Source organism: Heloderma suspectum, chromosome 15, assembly GCF_057233095.1.
Source record: "Heloderma suspectum isolate Gila_16-S chromosome 15, 16-S_ref, whole genome shotgun sequence".
Classification (NCBI taxonomy): Eukaryota; Metazoa; Chordata; class Lepidosauria; order Squamata; family Helodermatidae; genus Heloderma; species Heloderma suspectum.
The window spans coordinates 23,692,895-23,715,199 of NC_139472.1; the positions used below are offsets into that span (position 1 = coordinate 23,692,895).

A 22,305-nucleotide genomic window follows, 5' to 3' on the forward strand; every position below is an offset into this window, starting at 1 on the left:
GTGGGAGAGCCCACCAACTCCCTAGAGAATTGGTTCCATTGTCGTATTGCTCTGACAGTCAGGAGGTTTTTCCTTATGTTCAGCAGGAATCCGGCTTCCTGTAACTTGAGCCCATTCTTCCGTGTCCTGCACTCTGGGATGATCAAGAAGAGATCCTGGCCTTCCTCTCTGGGACAACCTTACAAGAACTTGAAGAGCGCTATCATATCTCCCCTCAGTCTTCTCTTCTCAAGGCTAAACATGCCCAGTTCTTTCAGTCTCTCCTCATAGGGCTTTGTTTCCAGTCCCCTGATCATCTTCGTTGCCCTCCTCTGAACCCTCTCCAGTCTGTCTGCATCCTTCTTCAAGTGTGGACACAGTACTCCAGATGAGGCCTAACCAGTGCTGAGAAGAGGGGAACTAGTACTTCCCGGGATTTGGAAGCTATGCTTCTATTAATGTAGCCCAAAAGAGCATTGGCCTTTTTGGCAGCCACATCACATCGTTGGCTCATATTCAGCTTGTGATCGACAACAATTCCAAGACCTTTCCCGCTTGTTGTGTTGTTGAGCCACGTATCCCCCATCTTGTAACTGTGCCTTTGGTTTCTTTTTCCTAGGTGCAGAACTTGGCATTGATCCCTATTAAATGTCATTCTGTTGTTTTCTGCCCAGCGCTCCGGTCTATCAAGATCACCTTGAATTCTGTTTCTGTCTTCCAGAGTATTAGCTATCCTGCCTAATTTTGTGTCATCTGCAAATGTGATCAGCACCCCCTCCTCCAAGTCATTAATAACAATCTTGAAGAGCACTGAGCCCAGGACTGAGCCCTGTGGTACCCCGCTCATTACCGCTCCCCAGTTGGAGAAGATCCCATTGAGAAGCACTCTTTGAGTCCGATTCTGTAGCCAACTGTGGATCCACCGGATTGTTGTTCCATCTAGCCCACTTTGAGCTAGTTTGCTCATCAGGAGATCGTGGGGCAATGTGTTGAAAGCTTTGCTGGAGCCAAGGTAAATTATGTCTACAGCATTCCCACAGTCCACAAAGGAGGTGACTTGATCAAAAAATGAGATCAGATTTGTCTGGCAGGATTTGTTCTTGTCAAATCCATGTTGGCTTCGAGTAATCACGGCATTGTTTTCAAGGTACTTCCAGATGGATTGCTTTATCATCTGCTCCAGAACTTTCCCAGGGATTGATGTCAGACTGACTGGTCTGTAGTTCCCAGGTTCCTCCTTTTTACCCTTTTTGAAGATAGGGACAACATTAGCCCTCCTCCAGTCAACTGGCACTTCCCCCGTCCTCAGTTATTTCTCAAAGAGAATAGACAGCGGTTCTGAGAGCTCTTCTGCCAGTTCCTTTATGACTCTAGGATGCAGTTCATCTGGCCCTGGAGATTTGAACTCATTCAAAGTCATTCGGTGTTCCTTCACCATGTGCCTATCGATCTCAAGCTGCAATCCTGCCTCTTCAGCCTGTATTTCTCCTTTGCCAGGGGGCTCATAGGCCCTCTTTTGGGAGAAGACTGAGCCAGAGCAGGAATTGAGCACCTCTGCCTTTTCTTTATCATCCGTTATCATTTTGCCATCCTTATTTAATAGCTGAACTGTCATTTCTTTCCTCTGTCTTTTGCTATGCATGAAGAAAGCCTTTTTGTTGCTTTCAGCATCCCTCACTAACCTCAGCTCGTTCTCAGCTTTCGCCTTCCTGATGCCATCCCTGCAATTCTGTGCTACCTGCCTGTACTCTTCCTTTGTTTCTTGGCCTTCATTCCACTTCCTATATGTGTCCTTTTTTTGTTTTCAGGTCATCTCTAAGCTTTTTGTGAAGCCACATTGGCTTCTTCTGGTGTCTTCCACCTTTTTTTCTTGTGGAATTGTTTGTAATTGTGCTTTAGAATTTCCTTTCTTTAAAACTCCCACCCATTTTGGACTCCTTTTCTCGTTAGCGTTGCTTGCCATGGGACCTTGCTGATCATTGTTCTGAGTTTCTTAAAATCAGCTTTCCTAAAATCCATGGTACGCATTTGACTCGGCTTTTGCTTCCCTTAGAACCAAGAACTCAAGTATAACATGGTCACTTTCCCCCAGAGTTCCTGTAACTGCTACTTTATCCACTAAGTCATCTCTGTTGGTTAGGATCAAGTCAAGGATAGCCGATCCTCTAGTTCCTTCCTCTACTTTCTGTGGGAGGAAGTTATCCGCCACACAAGTCAGGAATCTCCTGGAGGGGCCATGTTTTGCAGCATTTGTCTCCCAACAAATATCGGGCAAATTGAAGTCCCCCATTACTACTACATCATGCTTCCTTGAAACATTGGCTATTTGCTTTTCAAAAGTTTCATCCTCCTCTTCTCCTTGATTGGGTGGCCGGTAGTAGACTCCGACCACCAGGTTCCTTTTATTCTAACTATGCCTGAAATTATCATCCAGTTCTGACCTAGAGAAAAAAGTAACATTTTCCCCCTAATTTCCCATGGTAGTCAACAGGAAGCATAAAGATTCATTTTTCCAACCTTGACTCAGGGTTGGTGCTGAGCTGAAGTGGTCTGACTACAAATTGGCCTGAGCAGAAGCGGGATGTTTTCCAAAACACTGAATTGGGGTCTTGAAGTGGGGTGGGGGATCAATGCACACTTCTCATGTATGTAATCTATATACACGCACATACTCCAAACACACACATATATATATTAGAGGTGCATTTAGACTCGGACATATATGTGTGTGTTTGTGTGTGTGTATATGTGTGTGTGTGTATATATATATATATATATATATATGCCAACGTGTGGTATGGGCCTGTGCCCGGATCTTTCCAGAAGCTGCAGCGCCCCTGCAGCCTGCCCTGCTGTACTCGGATATGGTGGAGGCAGCCGATGGTGAAGTGAGGTGCAGCTGCCAGTCTGGCTGACTTCTGTACATGGAAGGGGGCTAGGGGAAAATGTGCATCTTGTGGGCCCATTAGGGGCAGGAAAGAAGTGTGTGTGTGTGGGGGGGGGGGGAATGATCAAGTGAAATCTTCTGTTGCAGGAGAAATTAGAAATGCTGCTCTTGCTTCAGAATGGAATTGCTGGGGGTGGGGAGGTTTGACATGTAGAAGGAGGTGAGGTTTGGGTAGAAGCAGAAGGAAAGGGCTGGCTAAGAGCTCCTTTAGCCACAATGGAGAAGCAGCAGGAAGGGGAGTGCAAAGGCCTCCCACTCGGCGGACCAGGCAAGGGCAGCTGGTCGAGCTCCTGGCCCTTGTACCAGGCCAATCCAAAGCCCTCATGTGGCCTGCCAGTCCTGGGGGTGATGTTGCACCGGCTCTCCCCTTCCTGGGCCTGAAGGGGGCTTGGAGGGCGGACCGCATGTAGTCCAGGGCACCTCCTTAGGGCAATTGCCACACCAGACATGAATCGAAGTGCAATGGGGGATCCATGGATGTGGCTGGCCATGTCTCTTCCTTAGCAAGAAGCAGACACAGGAGGCCTGATCCAGACGGGGCCATGGCGAGGGGAGCCATGTCTTAGCCCCTGCCCCACGCACTAGTTTCCTGCTGAAAATTTCCCTTCCCCCAAAGCTGCGGTTTGCCCCGGTTTAATTTAAAAAAAAAAAAATCAAGGCAAATAGCAAGCAGGTCCAGAGGAAAATGGTAGGGGACAGGGGCGCCCCCCTCCCATGGACCATCTGTGTCAGGGGAGGGGCGGCCACTGCCTTAGCAAAGAGAGATGGGCCGCTCCTAACACGCCACCCAGAGCCCTGCGTAAATGCACATTCAGCCCCCTCCACAGGCAAAGACTGCCCAGGCCCGCGAGCGCCTGGGCGCCGGACCCCCCGCTAGCCCCTGGCTCCTTGGCCTGCCCCCAAGGCCGACGGGGGTGGCGAGGCCAAGCCGCCTGGCCACGAGGTGCGCGGTGGGAGCCGGGGCCCCTGGCCGTGGGTGGCCAGCTCGCGGCCCGGTCTGTGACTGTGCCCCCTTTCTCTCCCCGCGGCAGGCGCAGGCAGCAGCGTCCACCACAAGTGCAGCAGCGCCAAGCACCGCATCATCTCGCCCAAGGTCGAGCCACGGCCCGGGGGGCACAGCGCCCACTCCGAGGTGCAGAACAACGACGTCTCCGAGGGGAAGACTGAGCACAGCCACGGCAAGCCCCCCGGCCGGGAGAAGCGCAACGGCAAGGTGCCCAAGCCGGTGCTGCTGCACCAGAACAGCACGGAGGTCTCCTCGACCAACCAGGTGGAGGTCCCCGACACGACCCAGAACTCCCCTGTGTCCATCAGCAGCGGGCTGAACAGCGACCCGGATGTGGCTGACAGCCCAGTGGTCACCGGGGTCTCCAGCATGGCCGTCGCCTCCGTGATGGGCAGCCTGCCGCAGAGCGCCACAGTCTTCATGTCTGATGTCGCCAGCGAGGCCGTCTACACCATGTCGCCCACCAGCGGCCCGAACCAGCACCTCCTCTCCTCGGACGCCGCCGCGCAAGGGCTGGTTCTGGCCGTCAGCTCCGATGGCCACAAGTTCGCCTTCCCGACGGCCAGCAGCTCCGACGGCCTGCCCTTGCTGCCCGCCGGCGTCTCGGAGGAGCTGGTGCTCTCCACGAGCCTCGACAGCAGCAGGAAGATCCCAGAAGCCGCCATGAACTTTGACCCGGACTGCTTCCTCAACAACCCCAAGCAAGGGCAGACCTACGGAGGCGGCGGCCCCCGGGGGGACGGGCTGGGCCCCCACAGCCGGCAGTCGCCCACCACGGAGCGGGGCTTCGGCTTCGGCACAGCCCTCGCCAAGGAGATCAAGACCGAGGACACGTCCTTCGAGCAGCAGATGTCCAAAGAAGCGTTCTCGTCCTCAGCACCGTCCAGCACGCTCACCCTCGCCCCCGGCTCCAGCCTGCTCCCCTCTGGCGGAGGCCTCAGCCCCAGCACCACCTTGGAGCAAATGGACTTCAGCGCCATCGACTCCAACAAGGACTACTCCTCTGGCTTCAGCCAAGCCGTCCAGAGCCCCCACGTCCACCAGACGCCTTCGCCCAGCTTCTTCCTGCAGGACGCCAGCAAGCCGCTCCCCCTGGCGCAAGGCGCCCACAACCCCCTGGGCGACGCCGGCGGCCCGTTCGCCAGCCCGCTGGCGATGCCCAGCGTGAAGACGGAGGCCTCCTCGCGAGGCGCCTCCAACTGCAGCGGCGCCGGCGCGGCGGACGCCCGGCTGGAGGCGACCCCGTCCCTGCAGCTCCTGCAGTTCCAGGCCAGCTTCCAGGGCATGGCGGCGGGCGGGGACGTCCCGATGGAGACCTCGGCGCAGGCCGAAGGCGGCGGGCCCCCGCTGAAGCCGGGCGACCTCCAGAGCTGCGGCGCGGAGCACTACCTGCAGCCCGAGGGCGGCGGCGGCGGCCTGCGGAACGGCGGCGCCCTGCCCGCGCTCCCGGGGGCCGTGGCGCAAGGCCTCTACCCGGCCGCCCACGCCGGCCTCGGCACCGCCTCCAACATGGAGCTCAGCCTGGACCACTTCGACATCTCCTTCGGCAACCAGTTCTCCGACCTGATCAGCGACTTCATCTCGGTGGAGGGCGCGGGCGGCGCCCTCTACGGGCACCCGCTGGCGGCGGGGGAGGGCGCCGCGCTCGCCCCGCCGGAGGACGGCGGCCGGGCCGCCTACAGCCAGGCCGAGCTGTGCCTCGCCGGCTGCAGCCCCCAGCAGGCCGGCCTGCCCCTCGGCGGCGCGGAGAGCGGGGCCGGCGCCATGGCCTACATGCACGTGTCCGAGGCGGCGGCGGCGGCGGCGCAGGGCCTGCTGCAGCACGGCGGGCGCCTCTTCGTGGTGACGGACTACTCGCCGGAGTGGTCGTACCCCGAGGTGAGCCCAGGCCCGCGGGAGGTCGGGGCAGAAAGCGCGGGGCGCTCGGCCGGCCCCCAGCGGCAGCGCCGCGCGCCGCCGGCATTGCCTGTGAGGCGAGGCTGGGGGCGGCCCGCGCGGCCCGCCCTGGCTGCGGGACGGATGCGCGCCAGGCCCTCGGCGCGACTCCCTCGGGCCGCGTCCGGCTCCGAGCGCGCAGTGCAGCCCGGCCCGCGGAGCGCCCGGGGCGCGGGGGCAGCTCCGCCCTGCGCTGCACCCCGTCGAGTGCTGGCCGAGGGCCGCACAGTGGCCCCCTGGCCGGGAACGGCGCGCGCGGCGGAGCGCAGCTCCCGCCTGCCTCCGCTCCGGAGACGCCCGGCGCCGATCCAGCGCAGATGCCCGCGCGTCACCGCGGCACGGGCCGTGCGGCATCCGGCAGAGCCGCGTGGCGGCGCAATGGCGCCAGGAAGCCGGAGCAGGCGGGAGCGGCGTCCTCGCCGCCCGAGCCTGAGCGCTGGCGCGTTTCGGACAGGCGCCTCCCTCGCGATGCACGTCGCAAGGTGTGCGCCCCCCCCCCCCCCCCGCCGGGCCCGGGAAGGCCTTGCTCGTCCGAGTCCACCTTGCTCTGGGAAGCGTCCTGCTGTCTTTCTGCCACTGGGGGGCAGCGTAGGAGCAGCAAACGCCATTTAGGTTCTGGATTTCCTCTGCGGCAGAAGGGGGGGGGGGGGATGGCATGAAGACCTTTGCCAAACTCTCTGTGCCCAGAGATGGCAGCGGGAGAAACCAAACCGCGGGGAGCGCAGCCCTCTTCAAAATTATTCTCTGTCTGCAGAACGTCTTCCAAATATTCCCTGCTGCTCCAAAGCCCAAACTGGTTGCTACGTGGAAGACGAGACGTCTTTGCAGGACGGGCCGGTTTAAGCAGCCAGTTTGGCAGCCAGCAGGGAAGGGGAGGCAGTTTGATCTGAAAATCAGATGGAAGGGAGAGGGTTAAGAAGCCCACTTCCCCACTTTTATTTTATTGCCTGCAAGTGGTTTCTCATTTGAGGAAAAAACCCAGGAGCCTGTTGGCCACTTCTTCTGTTTACTGTCAGCCATGGGAATCTCGGCCTCCTGAGATTTGGGTGGTCATGAAGAGGGGGGCCTTTCCAGCAGTGGCACCCTCCTCAGGAAACTCTCAGCCAGCCCCCTCTGGGCTTGTCAAAGGCTCTTTTGTTCTAGAAGGACCTTGAGGAAACTGGCTAAATTTCTTTCATTCTTTCTTTTTGCCTTTTATTGTGATCCATGATAATCAATAGATTGGCTTTAATCATAGAATCATAGAATAGTAGGGTTGGAAGGGGCCTACAAGGCCATCAGTCCAACCCCCTGCTCAATGCAGGAATCCAAGTCAGAGCATCCCCGACAAATGGCTGTCCAGCCTCGTCTTGAAGCTTGAAGCTTAATTTTGCAGTTGTTTTCAAATGTTCAGTTGCAATTTTTATGTGAGCTTCTGTGAGGCTCTTCATGGGGAGAGAAGGAGAAAGGGTCACCAGATAAATCAATTGATAGGTTGCTACTGTTCCCATTTTTTCAGATGGGAAACTGAGGCTAACTGCAACTTGTCTAGCCCACTGAATGAATTGAAGGCAGAGGTGGGATCTGAATCCAGATCTGCCCCAATCCATGTTCAGCCTCTAGTCCACAAGATGGCGTCGGCGACATGACGTTATTGATGGAAATGGCCCATACAGGGCCCTGGTGGGATGACAAGGCCATTCCCTGACTTCCATAGGGACAGAGGTTTAGAACAGCATACAGCCACACTGTGGACAGGGGACGCACTCTGCCCCCAGATCTCTCTCGGCTTGGAGTGAGTCACTCCACGAGTGACACTCCATTTCTGACCAGCCTCCAGTGCCAAGAGGGATGCATGACTCCTCTCCCTCTCCCCTGTGGCCAGTGCCAAGAATCTGGTGGGCAAGCGCTGGTGGCCAGAAAGGGCCCTGCCCCTGCGCTGCCTGGCCCCATTGGCTCTGCTTCCTTTGCAGGGGGGGGTGAAGGTGCTGATCACCGGGCCGTGGCAGGAGGCCAGCAGTAGCTACAGCTGCCTGTTTGACCAGATCTCGGTGCCTGCGTCGCTGATACAGCCAGGGGTGCTTCGCTGCTACTGCCCAGGTGAGGGACTGCGGCCCCTGGGTTTGGTCTCGGGGAAATTCGCGTGTATGAGCGAGCGTGTGAAGCCCTGGGCAAGTCCCTTGCATCTGAGACGGAGCCAGAAACCACGTCCTTTGCCCATTTGCAGTCTGCAAGAGGAACGTAAGACTTGTCCTGGGGGCCGTCTGAGCGACGGCCATCTGGTGCAGCATTTGGTTTCCAGCACCACCACCAAGCCAGCCAGCCAGCCAGGCAGGCACCTCCCGGAATGGCGCTAGTGTGCACAGGTGCGCCCTGGGTCCTGGCAAAACAGACGCAGCCATGTGAAGTTGCCCCACGGAACACTGGCGGGATTCCTTGCCCCAGGGCGTGGCCGTGGCGGCCGGCTTAGGAGCAAGATGGCAGATTCCTCTTGGGTCAGGCAAAGCTCAAGAACATCCAGAACGATGCAACGGCATGGAGCTTCCAGTGTTCCTTTGCTCCTCTTAGAAAGCAGGTTGATCGTTTGCGAGTCCTGCTGGACCCAGCTTGCTTTGGGCTGTCCAGGTGGTGGCCGTGGCCAGGGGGGTGGGGGGTGATCCAGCTTTGTCTGGTGTGCAACGCTGCCTGTTCCTTGAGCAGTCAGGCCTGGCTGTGGCAACACATGCCCTCACCTCCTCTGGACTGGATTGTTCTGTGCTCTGTTTTGGGCTGCCTTTGAAACCTCTCTGGAAACGGCCTTGGGCCAAAAGGCGGCAGCAGTGGTTCACAAGGGCCCAGTTGCAAGCACACGTTGCAGCAGCTGCCCTGGCTCCGCTCTCGGTGAGGCGCTGGTGCCTCCAAAGCCCCCATGGTTTGTGCTCAGCCGACCCAAAAGGCCTGCCCTGGCCCGCCCCGCCCGGGCGAGCCTGCCACTCCCTCTGCCCGATGGGAGGCTTGTCTCTGCCTGCCAGGCACGGCCACGGGCACTCCGGCTGGGGCGCGAGAGGCCTTCTCGGAGGCTGGGGCCTCCCTCCCGAGGACCACGGGGCCACCTGGGCCTGCCCTCCAACAGCTTCCCGCCCCGAGCTGTGACTCTGCTGCGGAGGCTGGCCGCTGTGGGCCAGACTGAGCCGCTGAAGTCAGACCGGCTCCTTTCCCAGCAGCGTCCCTCTACTGCAGGGGTCTCCGTTGCCTTGCGCTGTCCCAGCTGCTTTCCTGGATGCTGCCCGAGTGCTTGACGGGGGTGGGAGCAGCCCGCAGGAGCCCTCTCCCCAGCCAGGGAGGGGCTGTGGGGGCGAGGGGGGAGCTGCCTGGCCCAAGGCAGCCTCTGGAAGGCGGGCAGGGGCTGGGGGAGATTCTTGGCCCGCTCCTGGGGATCGGAGCTGCATCTGGAAACATGCCAGATTCCACCCCGCCCCTCTTGTGTTCCAGCTCATGACACGGGGCTGGTCACACTCCAGGTGGCCTTCAACAACCAGATCATCTCCAACTCGGTGGTCTTCGAGTACAAAGCACGAGCGTTGCCAAGCCTGCCTTCCTCCCAGCACGACTGGCTGTCCCTGGACGGTGAGTGAAGCCAACGCTAGTCCCACAGGGCGGGCCTGGGCCAGCGCGGGGGGGGCACCAGCTTGAGGGCTGAGGAGGCCTCGCTTCGTGCTGGGCGCCAGGTGGAGGGAGGCTCACCTAGGCTGTCCCTGTCCTCCAGGCTGAGGGTGGGAAACCTCCGAGGCCCCGGCCTGCAGCTCCAGGCTCCCTCACCATGGGCTGCGCTGTCTTGGGCTGATGGGAGTCGTAAGCCAGGGCGTCTGGAGGGCCTCCAGCGGCCGCCCCGGGCTTCAGGGAGGGTGAGCGCGCGCCTGCCCTGTGGCACGAAGTGCGCAGCCTGCCGCTTTGCCCTGCAGAAGACACGCCCCGGCTGCCCCTGCGCCGCTGGAGCCCTCAAGCAGGTGAGCTCCGCTGAACGCAGAGCAGGTGGCAGCGGCCACACCGAGGGAGCAAAGGCTTCTCGAGCGACTCCCCACACTGTCACAGACTCCCAGGCTTTGGGGGTTCTGGAGGCTGCCGAGTCCTCTCTGTCTATGCTTTGAGCACGGGCCTCGGACGAGATTGCGGCCTCATTTGCTTGGGACCGTGGCCATTCTTGGAGCGGGGCGCCCCAGGCCAGACGCAGCAGCAGCCAGCCCAGCAGGCGGACGCTCCGCTCTTGCGGCACCGAGACCGGGGCCGAGAGATGAGTGTGGCGCTCCTCCTGAAGGCACCGAAGCCAGCAGGCCCTATGGGAAGGGGGCGGCCCTTGGCCCTGCCCCTGGGCACTTCCGCCTTGTGCTCGCAGAGGCACCTCTGCCCTTGGCCGGCGAGGAGCCAGCCTGGCAGAGAGCAGCCAAGGGGAGCAAGCGAGGTAGGCGCTGGGGACCAGCCAATTTGCCCACCAGGGTCACCTAGATGGAAGTGGCTGCAGCGCTTCCCCCTGCTGCCCCATTTTCTTTCAGATCTGCTGGGGAGCAGAGGGGAGAGCACTTGCCCAGGAGGCATGGTGACGGGGGGGGGGGGGATGGGGCTGAGCGCCTGAAGCCAGCCCCCGGCTTGGGGGTTTCCTTGTGAGGGGCAGGGAGGTGCCCAGACACCCTCCCTGGAGGCAGAGCTGCCCCGGCCTGCTTCTTCCCCGACAGTTGGGCAGTCAGGGGTCCCCTTCTGCCACTCAGACTGGGCGGGGCCTGGGCGGCCTTCCAGTCCAGCTGCTGCTCAGCACCTCCCAGCGACGCTCCAGCAAAGGAGGAGCAGAATCTGTAGTTAGCATCACGACCGTGCATCGTGCTCCACATCCCTTACCTTGGGCAGCTCACATGGCAGGCGAGTGGAGCCAGGTGTACTCGCAGAGGGTTTGCCCAGGGGCCTTTCCTTGGCCCACAGGACGCGCTCTCCACCGCCATCCCCACGCCTGCTGTCAGCGCAGGGCGGGCAGAAGTGCACGAGACGCATGCTCCCCCAAGCAGTGGGCCTGCTGGGCGCTGACCGTCAGGGGCAACTGCGCTGGCAGTGGGAGAGCAGAGACTGGCAGCACCAAAGAGCCCCCGCCTGGCAGCTGCCTGTGCCCACAGATCCTGAACTGGCTCAGGGCTCAAAAGCCTGTCAGCCACCCCTGCGAAGTGGCGCAGCACTGCATCGCACGCAGAAGTTCTTCACATGGACGGATTTAGAAGATGTATTTGCTGCCTTTTAGGGCAAAGCCCCCACCACTCCCCCACCCATGAAAAGCCAGTGGCGTGCTTCAGGGGAGGGCAGTGGGAGTACTTGCCCTGGGCACAAGCTGGACAGGGTACAAACGGGCAAAAAAGAAGAGTAATATATTGGCACTGATTAAAACATTAAGTGGCATAATCTTGACTTTTCCAATGGAGGAACTGTGCCTCTTTCACGGTGATGAATGAGAAAGTCCTGTCTCTTTGCGCTGGGGCTCAGGGCGAGGGGACCACATCAGGCAGTTGTGCAATGTTCTTGCAGCTTCTCAGTGCTCCTCGACCTGCCGCAGCCTAACAGAGCTGTGCACGTTCAGCCGCTGAACACTGCTCGTGTGTGGTGGGGAGACCTGGGACATCTAATGCCCTAGAAACTCTGCAAACGCTCACCCCAGATTTGCCAATTGTTCCTGTTTTATGCTTACAATCTGTATTACACATAAGGCTGGGGTGGGGAGAAGGGGGTCTTTAGCACACCTGCCCCCGGTGATGGGTTGCAGCACTACTGCTCAGAACTAGCAGCCCGTTCAGGAGGGTGTGTGTGAATGCAGAGGAAAAAGCGGAAGGAAGGTACTTTGAAAACTGAACAGATGAAATCCGCCCCAGGTGGATTTTAGAAGAGGTGTGGGAAACGTGTGTGGTGGCCTGCTTGGCAGGAATGGTGGCAGCGGAGGGAGGACAGGTGAGTCGCCGTAGGGCCTAGACTGGGAGATGGTGCACCAAGGGGGTCAAGGCCGAAGGGGGAAAGGAGCCCCACCTGTGGTGTTGTATTCGTACCATCCATTCATTTGGTGCATTTCTATCGTGCCTTTTCTCCAAGGACCCAAGACCGCGGACGCGGTCGTCCTCCTCTGCTCCATTTTAGCCTCAGAACAATCCTGTAGAGTTGGGGGGAAGTCCTGCACGCAGGCATGTGCATGTTTGCGTGGGAATGCCCAGTCTAAATGCTGGGGCACGAGGGGCTTCTGGAGAGACCCCACTGGCAGCATCTGTGGGGCCTCCACGGTCACTGGGCCCAGGGCTGCCTTCAGTACTGCCCCCTTAGGTTGCTCTGGTGTCCAAGAGGGGCGAGGCGCAGGTGCCAAGGAAGGGCGCTGCTGGGCCCGGGGGCCTTTTTCATGGCGCCAGCCTGCCAAGGTGACCAGTCCACCCACCTGGAGGACACACGGCACTCTGGAGAAACATGGCAGTGGCCTCCACGGCCACCTGGGGGTGCTGCCCCCAGTCTTGCCCCCGACCCACCCACCCAGAGGGCGTCTTGGGTGCCGCCCTTGGCGCCTCCTCCCATCTGGGGACCTTCGCAGCTCCCCTGCGAAGGTGGGGCGGCAGCAGCCAGGAGCGCCTCTCTGTTCCCCATGGCAGCTGAAGGGGGGCCTTGCCGGGGGAGACGCACGGGGGCGAGGCGGGCGTTTTGCGCCAGTGCGGAGGACTAGGAACTTGGGGCCGCGCCGCCCCAGCTCGGGCGCTCCAGACGCAGACCCGGCCCGCGGGGTCGAGGCGGCGCCGGAGCCGCCGCGCACGGCCATGATGCGGAGCGCCCCTCCGCCGGCGCCGGGCTGCCCGCGGGCGCGGAGCCGTGGCGAGCGGGGCGGCGCCTGGGCCGCCCGCCCGGAGCCGCGGCGCGCCCGGCCGCGGCGCGGAGACGGCCCGGCCGCTGCTGCCGCCGCCGCCTCCGACGGCGCGTCCCGGCCGGGGACCTGCTGCGCCGCGGGCCGCGCTGCCCGGCGGCTCCTCATTGGCTGCGGCGCGCGAGCGCAGGCGCCGCTGCCCCAATGCCGGCGCGGGCTGATGTCACCGTCCGCGCCGCGGATTGGCCGCCCGGGCGGAGGGCGCCGGCGGGCCGCGCGCCTCTGGCTGGCCGGGCGCGGGGCTCCCGGCGCGGCGGCCGCGGGGATGGGGCGGCCTCCCAGGTGAGTCTGCGGGCGCGGCTGCCCCGCCCGCGGCAGGGCGCCCCAGGGCCCGGCGCCGCCCCGGCTCTCCCCGCGCGGGCCCCGCGGGCCGCGTCGCGGGGGTGCGGAGGCGAAGGTGCGGCGGGGGTGCGCGCCCCGAAGCCCGCGGCCCGCGCGCGTGGCGGGGACCCGCCCTTGCCGCCGCGCCCAGCGCCGCTCTGGCCTGCGCCTGGCGCCCGGCCTAGGAGGCCGCTTCGGCGGGCGCGGCGCCCCGCGGAAGGCGCCGCTCGGCGGCCGGCCCGGCGCGCCCCGCCTCCGGCCCTCCCCGTCCGCGCAGCGCCGCGGGCCGCCCTGCGGCGGCAGAGGCGCAGCGGGCGCCTCCGTGGCCGCGCCGCTGCTTCGCCCTGGGGCCCGCCGCGGCGCCCAGGCCGGCTCGGGCCTCGTCCGGGGGGCCGGAGGCCGGCGCCTCGCAGCCGCGGCCCTCGCGCGCTTCCGGCGCCTCTTCCTCCGCGCAGAAGCCCGTCACGGAGGGGCGGCGGGCGAGCCCCAGCGGTGGCGCCCCGGGCCCGCCCGCGCAGCCCCCCGGCGGAAGGCGGGCCGGGCCGGCGCCTTTCGGAGCAGAGGCCCCGGCCCCGCGACTGGCGCGGGCTCGGCGCGCGGCCCCTTCGCGCGTGAGCAGGCCGCCCTCGGGGCTGGTGGCGACCTCGGCGCCGCTTTTCCGCGGCGGCGGCTCGGGCATCGGGCAGGGCCGTGGCGTCGGGCACGTACGAGCCCGCGTGTACTAGGCGGCGCCCTCCTCCCCGGCTTGGCCCCCCGGGTGTGTTGAGCCGCCAGTGTGCTGGAGTGGTGAGCGGGCCGGGCTGGGCTGGGCCGGGCCGGGCCGGGCTGGGGAGACTTGGGCTGCAGTCTCCGCTTGGCCATGAAGCGCAGAGTGTGACTTTGAGCCGGTCACCGACTCTCAGCCTGACCTACCTTGCAGGGTCATGGTGAAGGTAAAATGGAGAGGAGGAGGAGGAGGATCGTGTATGCTGCCTTTGGCTTCTTGGAGGAAAGGTGGGATATAAATGCAGGAAGTAATAAGCTCCCATCATGGGAATTGCCCTCCGGCACAGCTGGAGGTGCGGGATGTCTGCAGGTGGAAAGAGGTGGGTAAGCAGGACCTGGGGGAGTGGGGAGCCATCTCAGAGGAGGATGGGCCACCAGAGTGTGCAGGTGGGCACCCAAAGGGGGGGGGGCAGAGCATTGGCTGCGAGGAGGGGTGTGTGGGGAGGGGCCATTATGGGGTTGTGGCGTTCCCTTGAGTCAGAGACCTGGGAGTTGCATGCTACTTGTACGTTCAGAAGTTCAAGCATCACTTTGGTGGCGTTAGGGATCACATTTGGTCATGGAAAAAGGCCTGGTAATGCCAAGAATTATGGTGCCATGATGGGGTGGGTGGGGGGAGGAGGTGTTCCAGCGTAGCTTATCTTCTGTTGGGTATCCTTGTCCCCTCTGACTGGCCATGGACCCCTCCCCACATCTTGAGTCTCCCACGGGGTCGTGGCCAGGCAGGGAAGAGGGATTGTAAGGAGGACTCTGAGCCAGCTGAGCCCTAGAGCATCCTCAGAAGTGCCAGAGGGCTGTATGCCAGGCGCTGTCCAGGGCGCAGAAGAGAGAGGGTCCCTGCGTTGAGCAGCTGCATTCTCCAGTAGGCAGGCAGGAGAGACTTCTGAGTGGCAGTGAGAGCTTTGGACCCATCTCTAGGCCCAGGTTGGCCCTGGGCACAAGCTGGATGTGGGCACAAATGGGCAGGAAGAAGAAAAGTAAGATACTGGCAGCTATTAAAATATTAAGTGGTGTAATCTTGACTTTTCATATGGAAGAATTACGCATATTTTCAAGGTGATAAATGAGAAACCAATATCTGTTTGGTGGGTGGGCATAGGCACGCCAGTCTCCTTCCAACAACCATTGCAGAGACACTTCCTTGTTTGTTGAGACGGGGCTGGAGTCTGGCGTCTGGCTGGCCAGCAGCAAGTAGAGCTATGCTGGTAGTGCCACATGCAGTGGGGAAGTCTCTGTCAGTGTGCTCCAGCAGCCAGAGGGTGGGCTTCCACCAACCTCTTCCCCTTCATAAGACTCCAGCTGCCAGCTTGGCTATCTGTACCCTTCAGGGTGTGGGTTCTGTTGATGCTCTACACTGTAGCCTGGCTTGCAAAGTTTTGCTATGGTCAGATCTTTAGCAAGGGTCAGGTTGGTTCAGGTAGAGATGTACAAAAAGTCTCTTACCTTTTTGCGGATTGATTTGCGGTGGGGGGGGAGGCGTTCTGTCCTTTCCCCTGGAATCCTCGATGGGGGAGGAGGTGATCCGGTCCTCCCCCCCGGAATCCTGCCTGGCCGGCTCCGCTCCACGGCGGCTCCGCAGAGCAGCCGGCCAGGGCCGTCCACAGCCGGAGTTCCAGCCGCGGACTGGCTGCTGCAGACGCAAATGGCAGCCACCGTAGCAGGCGCCATTTGCATCCAGCCAGGCTGCCGTGATAGGCTACGTAAGTATTTACGTAGCCTATCACAGCAGGCAAAAAAAACCCAAAACAGTGTACGCAAATGGTGGCTACGGCGGCCGCCACTTGCGTTCCCTATTTTTTGCCGTTTTAGCCTATGTAAATATTTACGTAGGCTATTACGGCGAAAAAAAAGAACGCAAATAGCGGCCGCCGAAAAATAGGGAACGCAAATGGCGGCCACCGTAGCTGCCGCCATTTGCACATGCTGTTTTGTGGGGTTTTTTGCTTGCCGTGATAGGCTACATAAATACTTACGTAGCCTATCACAGCAAACAGTAGATGCAAATGGCAGCTGCGGCAACTGGTCGAAAGACCAGCCGCTGGAGCCGCCGCGGGCGGAACATCCGCCCCGGGTAAGCTTCGTCCCGGGGGGAATCCGCGGGGGGTGGTGGGAGGCCGTTCCGCCACGGATTTCAGGGAGCCGAATGCCAGTGCATTCGGCCTCACTGAAATCCATGGCAGAATTTTCTGCCATCCCTAAGTTCAGGTTTCTCAGAGAAGCAAAATGGGAAGAGATCAGCACCGCAAAAAGCTCTGAGCGGGGCTGAAGACCAGACAAGGCTGTCAGTATGTTGCTCCAACAAGGAGCAGATCTGTACTGAGCCTTAAACAACAGTGTGGGTGCATTTAGCCTGGTTGGCTCCACCTCGCAGTGACTGAGGTCTTGTCTCTTAAAGGAGTCTTGGCTCCTTTAGCAGCCTCAATGACATGGGAATCTGTTCAGACAACCAGGATCCTTCTGGCCTGTGGCGAATGTCCGGAATCTGCTTGCTTAAGGATGTTTTGACCTCCCCTTTTAGACACTTCCTGACTAACTCTCCTAAGTTCCCTCTGTACTGCTAGTCCATTGACAGTTGTTGTTCTAAACCAGCCCCTCCCCTTTAGAGAAAGTTCTGTCTTTCAAGAATTCAGGATGTCCACCCCTACTACCAAAGAGCAGCTGACAGAAAAATGTAAATAGGGATACCTCAAAAATTCAATAATTTTACCATGGGGTCCTTTGGAGAGTCCTCGTCCCCCTCTGTGCCCTGGCACCCCCTGGAAGAGCCAGCTTGAATGAACATCTAAGCACCCCACCTTAGGAATTATATTAGTCATGACTAACTTAAAAGTCCCATTGATCTTAATAGGCCTACTGTTAAATATGACTAAACCAGTCCAATACTTCTAAAACTGAAGAAGCATTTTCACTTGGCACTGAAAAGATGTTGGGAGTTGGGGTGAGTTTCTCTGGGGAGAGCCTTCCAAAGTCAGGGCCACAACTGAGAAGGCCGTGGCCCAGCCCACCTCTGAAGGCCTCTGGATGATTTGAGTAGGTGGGCAGTGGGGAAGCTGGCAGCCCTTTAAGGAATCTGGTAGGACCCAAGCCATGGAAAGGTCAAAGGCGGCACCTTGAATGGAGACTAGAAACAGTCTGCGAGCTGATGCAGCTGTATGAAGACTGGAGAGATGCCCTCCCTATGCGTCATCCCAGTTGCGTGACCCAGCAGCCCACATCTCATCCGTAGGAGCATTGTTCCTAATTGTAGACCTGTGACCACCCCCCGCCCCCACTCTGCCTGTGGGATCTTTCCAACCTCATCGGTACCCACTCCTCGGCATGCCAGTAGTGTGACTTAGACATCTAGGCAGCTGGAAAGATCTAAGCTAAGCTTTTCATTAGAACATAAGAAGAGCCCTGCTGGATCAGACCAAGGGTCCATCTAGTTGAGCATTCTGTTCACACTGTGGCCAACCAGCTGTCGACCGAGAACCCACAAGTGGGGCATGAATGCAACAGCACCCTCCCACCCATGTTCCCCAGCAACTGGTGTACATAGGCTCACTGCCTCTGGCACTGGAGGTACCACATAGCCATCAAGACTAGTAGCCACACATAGCCTTTTTCTTCAGGAATTCGTCCAACTCCCTTTTAAAGCCATCCAAATTGGTGGCCATCGCTACATCCTGTGGTAGCGAATTCCATAATTTAACTATGTGCTGTGTGAAGAAGACCTTCCTTTTCTCTGTCCTGGATCTCCTACCAATCAGCTTCATAGGATGACCCCACTGGGTTCTAGTATTTTGAGAGAGGGAGAAAAATGTCTCCCTATCCACATTCATCGCCCAGAGTGGCTGAGTGACCAGCCAGATGGGCGATTAATAAATTTAATAATAAATAAATAATAAATTCTCCACACCATGCATAATTTGGTAGACCTCTATCATGTCTCCCCTTATGCTCCTTTTTTCCAAGCTAAACAATCCCAGCTGTTGTAACCGTCTGTCCTAGGGGCGATGCTCCAGCCCCTTGATCATTTTACTTGCCCTTTTCTGCACCTTTTCCATCTCTACAATGTCCTTTTTTAGGTGTGGTGATCAGAACTGGACACAGTATTCCAAGTGTGACCGCATCATAGATTTGTATAGGGGCAATATGATGTTGGCAGTTTTATTCTCAAGTCCTTTTCTAATTATGCCTAACATGGAGTTTGCCTTTTTTACAGCGGCCACACACTGGGTTGACATCTTCATTGAGCTGTCCACCACAACCCCAAGATCTCTTTCCTGGTCGGTCACCGCTAGCTCAGATCCCATCAGGCTATACTTAAAGTTGGGATGTTTTGCCCCAGTGTGCATCACTTTACACTTGCTTACATTGAACTGCATTTGCCATTTAGATGCCTGTTCTCCCAGTTTGGAGAGATCCTTTTAGAGCTCTTCACAATCCCTTTTTGTTTTAACCACCCTAAATAATTTGGTGTCATCTGCAAATTTGGCCACTTCGCTGCTCACTCCTAATTCCAGATCATTTATGAACAGGTTGAAAGGCATTGGTTCTAATCCAGATCCCTGCAGGACCCCACTATTTCCTTTCCACCATTGGGAGAATTTACCCTTTATTCCTACTCTTTGCTTTCTGTTCTTTAACCAGTTTAACTTAAACTGATCCATAAGATGAACTGACCTCTTATTCCATGACTGCTAAGTTTGCTCAGGAGTCTTTGGTGAGGGACTTTGTCAAAAACCTTTTGGAAGTCCAAGTAAATGATGTCTACTAGATCACCCCTGTCTACTTGTTTATTGACACTCTCAAAGAACTCTAAAAGGTTAGTGAGACAGGACTTGTTGTTGTTCAGTTTGCAGAAACCATGCTGATGCTTTTTCAGCAGGGCTTGTCCTTCTATATGCTTACTAATTTTATCTTTAACTAGCTGATATACCCAACGTTGCCCGGGATGTAATTTTGTCATAGGCAATATTTGTTAGAAACACATTAAGGTAGTTTTATGCTTCTCAGAAAGGCCCCATAAGAAAGGTGAAAAATTGAATCCACCAGACTTGATTTAAAAAGCACCACAATTATAATGAGCAGATTGAATAAAAAACACTACTAAAAATCCAAGAGACTGAATCTGTAAGCACTACTACAGTATAATCCGCACTGAATCTCCTACCACTATTAAAACGTTCAGCAGAGGCTTCCTTGCTGGATATTGTAGGAACAGGGGAGAGAAACTAAATGCTCTTCACAGTCAGAAAAGAAAGCATGAGTAAAGGGGAGGGAACAAACGGCAGCCAGCCAATCCAAGGTGAAGGAAGTCAGAGTGAATGGGAAAGAGACCAATAGAATGAAAGATGGCCAATAGATGACTGATAGCTGAAATCAGAAACCTGGCCTGTGCCATGATTGAGAGGGTGTACTTGTTAGTAAGGGAAAGTATAGACAAAATAATAATGTAACCCAGTGACTCCTGTCATACTCTCTGGCAAGTAAGAATGTGAACTAAAAGCAGCAGCAACTCTAGGGCCCAAATGGCAGGCTCAGTGGCCCCTGCAGTGTGATTAGGCTCAGGGCAGCTCCCCGTTATGCCCTGTCTTACAGACGGCCCTGCAACCAGCCACAAAACACACAGACCCAAAAATCTTCAATTCAGCTACACGTAAAACTCGGCTATTTTGTCCTTCATTTTGCAATTGCCTTCTCAATTCCCCCTAGTTCACTCTTTTATGAATAAAGCCCCAAGTCTCCATTCCACTGTGTCATCCCAGCCCCTCAGACAGGCGAGCACACACCATACCACGTTTCGCATTAGTGTTAATCACACACCTAACAGATAAATCCGCCATTGAAAGGGGTAAAGATATTTTACACTAACTTGCTTGCTCGCTGGATATTGCAGGAAGAGGGGAGAGAAACTAAATGCTCTGCACAGTCAGAAAAGAAACCACGAGTTTCTTGGAACTTGGGAGGGAACAAATGGCGGCCAGCCAATCCAAGGTGAAGGAAGTCAGAGTGAATGGGAGAGAGACCAATAGAAAGAAAGATGGCCAGTAGGATGACTCATAGCCGAAATCAGAAACCTGGCCTGCACCATGATTGAGAGGGGGTCCTTGTTAGTAAGGGAACGTATAAACAAAGTAATAATGCAACCCAGTGACTTCTGTCATACGCTCTGGCAAGTGAGATTGTGAAGTAAAAGGGGCAGCAACTGTAGGGCCCAAATGGCAGGCTCAGTGGGCCCCTACAGTGTGAGTACACCCAGGGCAGCCCCCCTTATTCCCTGCGTTACAGATGGCCCTGCAACCAACCACAAACACACAAACCCACACACAGTTTTTGACTTTTATATATATAGAAGTTAATGCCTTCAGCCTATTTACCCAGAACAGATGTTAAGCTAGCTGGCCTGTAATTTCCCAGTTCCCCCCTGGATTCCTTTTTGAACATTGGTGTTACATTGGCCATCTTCCAGTCCTCTGGTATAGAGGCTGATCTTAGAGACATGTTGCATATTTCGGTAAGAAGATCAGCAATTTCATATTTGAGTTCTTTGAGAACTCTAGGATGGATACCATCTGGGCCCAGTGATTTATTTGCTTTCAATTTATCAATAAGGTTGAGAACTTCATCTTTTGTCACCACTATTTGCCTCAGTTCCTCAGACTCCCTTTCTGAAAACATCAGTTCAGGCACAGGTATCTGTCCTATATCTTCTGCAGTGAAGATGGATGAAAAGAATTCATTCAGCTTCTCTGCAGTGTCCTTGTCCTCCTTCGGTACTCCTTCAACTCCATTGTCATCCAATGGTCCAGCTGCCTCCCTAGCTGGTTTTCTGCTTCTGATATATTTAAAGAATTCTTTACTGTTGGCCTTGATGTTAGCTATATGCTCTTCAAAATGCTTTTTTGCATCTGTTATTGTCCGCTTGCATTGCCTTTGTGCAAGCTTGTGCTCCGTTTTGTTTTCCTCACTTGGGCAAGACTTCCATGAAGGAAGCCCTCTTTTCTCTAATAGCTCCCTTAACACTGCTCACTAACCATGCTGGCGACCTCTTGGGCTTGGTGCTACCTTTCCTAACCTGTGGTATACATTTTAGCTGGGCTTCTATTATTGTGGTTTTGAGCAATCTCCAAGCATTCTGAAGAGATTTAATCCTCTTGACTCCCCCTTTTAACTTCCTTTTCACCAGTTCCTTCATTTTAGAGAAGTTTCCTCTTTTCAAGTCAAATGTGACTGTGTTGGACTTCCTGGGCAATTTTCCACTTAAATATATATAAAATCGGATAACACTGACCGCTGTTTCCAAGTGGTTCAACAACATTTACATCTTGTCCTAGGTCCTGGGTGACACCATTTAGGATTAAATCCAAGGCCGCCACCCCTCTGGTCCGTTCCATGACCAACTGTTTAGGGCATCAAGAAATTTAACCTCTTTGTCATGGCTGGAATGTGCATTTATCCAATCAATGTGAGGGTAATTGGAGTCGCTCGTTATTACAACACTTCCTTGTTTGGAGGCCTCCCTGATTTCGTTTTCCATCTCAGGGTCACTCTGATCATTCTGGTCTGGGGGATGATAGCGTGGTCCTAGCACTAAATTAGTTCTGGAGCCTGGTATTGTCACCCACAGTGCTTCTGTGGAGGAGCCTGCCCCTGTTAGGTGTTCTAGCCCGCTCGACACTATGCCCTCTTTGACGTGCAGGGCAACACCTCCCCCAGTATGCCCTTCCCTGTCCTTCTGATAGAGTTTATATCCAGAGATGACCGTATCCCACTGGTTCTCTCCACTCCACCAGGCTTCTGTAATGCCCACTATATCCAGGTTCTCCTTTAAAACCAAGCACTCCAACTCTCCCATTTTGGCTCAGAGGCTTCTAGCATTCGCACAGAAACATCTGTATATGGTATCCCTCCCCAGATGCCTCTGACATGTGCATCTTTTGCTATGGGACATTGGCCCCTTTGACTGGCTGTTATGTTCTACCATGTGCTCCTGGCCTATTTCCTCCCCTTCTACATTTGGGCAATCCAAAACATTTTCGTCTTCATCCCTTTGGGATGATTTAACACGAACCATATGCTTCCCAGCTCCTGCCGGCTTTCCCCCAGGGTTTCGTTTAAAATCTGCTCTGCCACCCTTTTTATGTTTAGCACCGGCAGTCTGGTACCATTTTGGTTCAAGTGAAGCCCGTCCTCTTGTACAGGCCCAGCTTGTCCCAAAATGTTCCCTAGTGCCTAACGAATCTGAACCCCTTCTCCTGGCACCACCGTCTCATCCACACATTGAGACTTCTCAGCTCCGCCTGTCTAGCTGCCCCTGTGCATGGAACAGGTAGCATTTCCCAGAAAGCCACCTTGGTGGTTCTGAATTTCAAGCTCCTACCTAGCAACCTGAATTTGGCTTCCAGGACCTCATGGCTACATTTCCCCACGTCGTTGGTACCAACATGGACCACGACCACTGACTCCATCTCAGCACTCATGACG

The 22,305-nt window shown here is 57.0% G+C and overlaps 1 protein-coding gene across 4 annotated transcripts in view; it reads left to right on the plus strand.

Annotated features, from left to right (window-relative positions):
- CAMTA1 (calmodulin binding transcription activator 1) overlaps positions 1-22,305 on the plus strand; it is a 155,002-nt gene that overhangs the window by 46,554 nt on the left and 86,143 nt on the right. For all 4 annotated transcript variants that reach the window (XM_084822152.1, XM_084822150.1, XM_084822149.1 and 1 more), the window contains 3 exons: positions 3,958-5,810; positions 7,820-7,946; positions 9,318-9,452. In XM_084822152.1, coding sequence (XP_084678278.1) covers positions 3,958-5,810; positions 7,820-7,946; positions 9,318-9,452 — 2,115 coding nt within the window. The remainder of the gene's footprint in view (positions 1-3,957; positions 5,811-7,819; positions 7,947-9,317; positions 9,453-22,305) is intronic.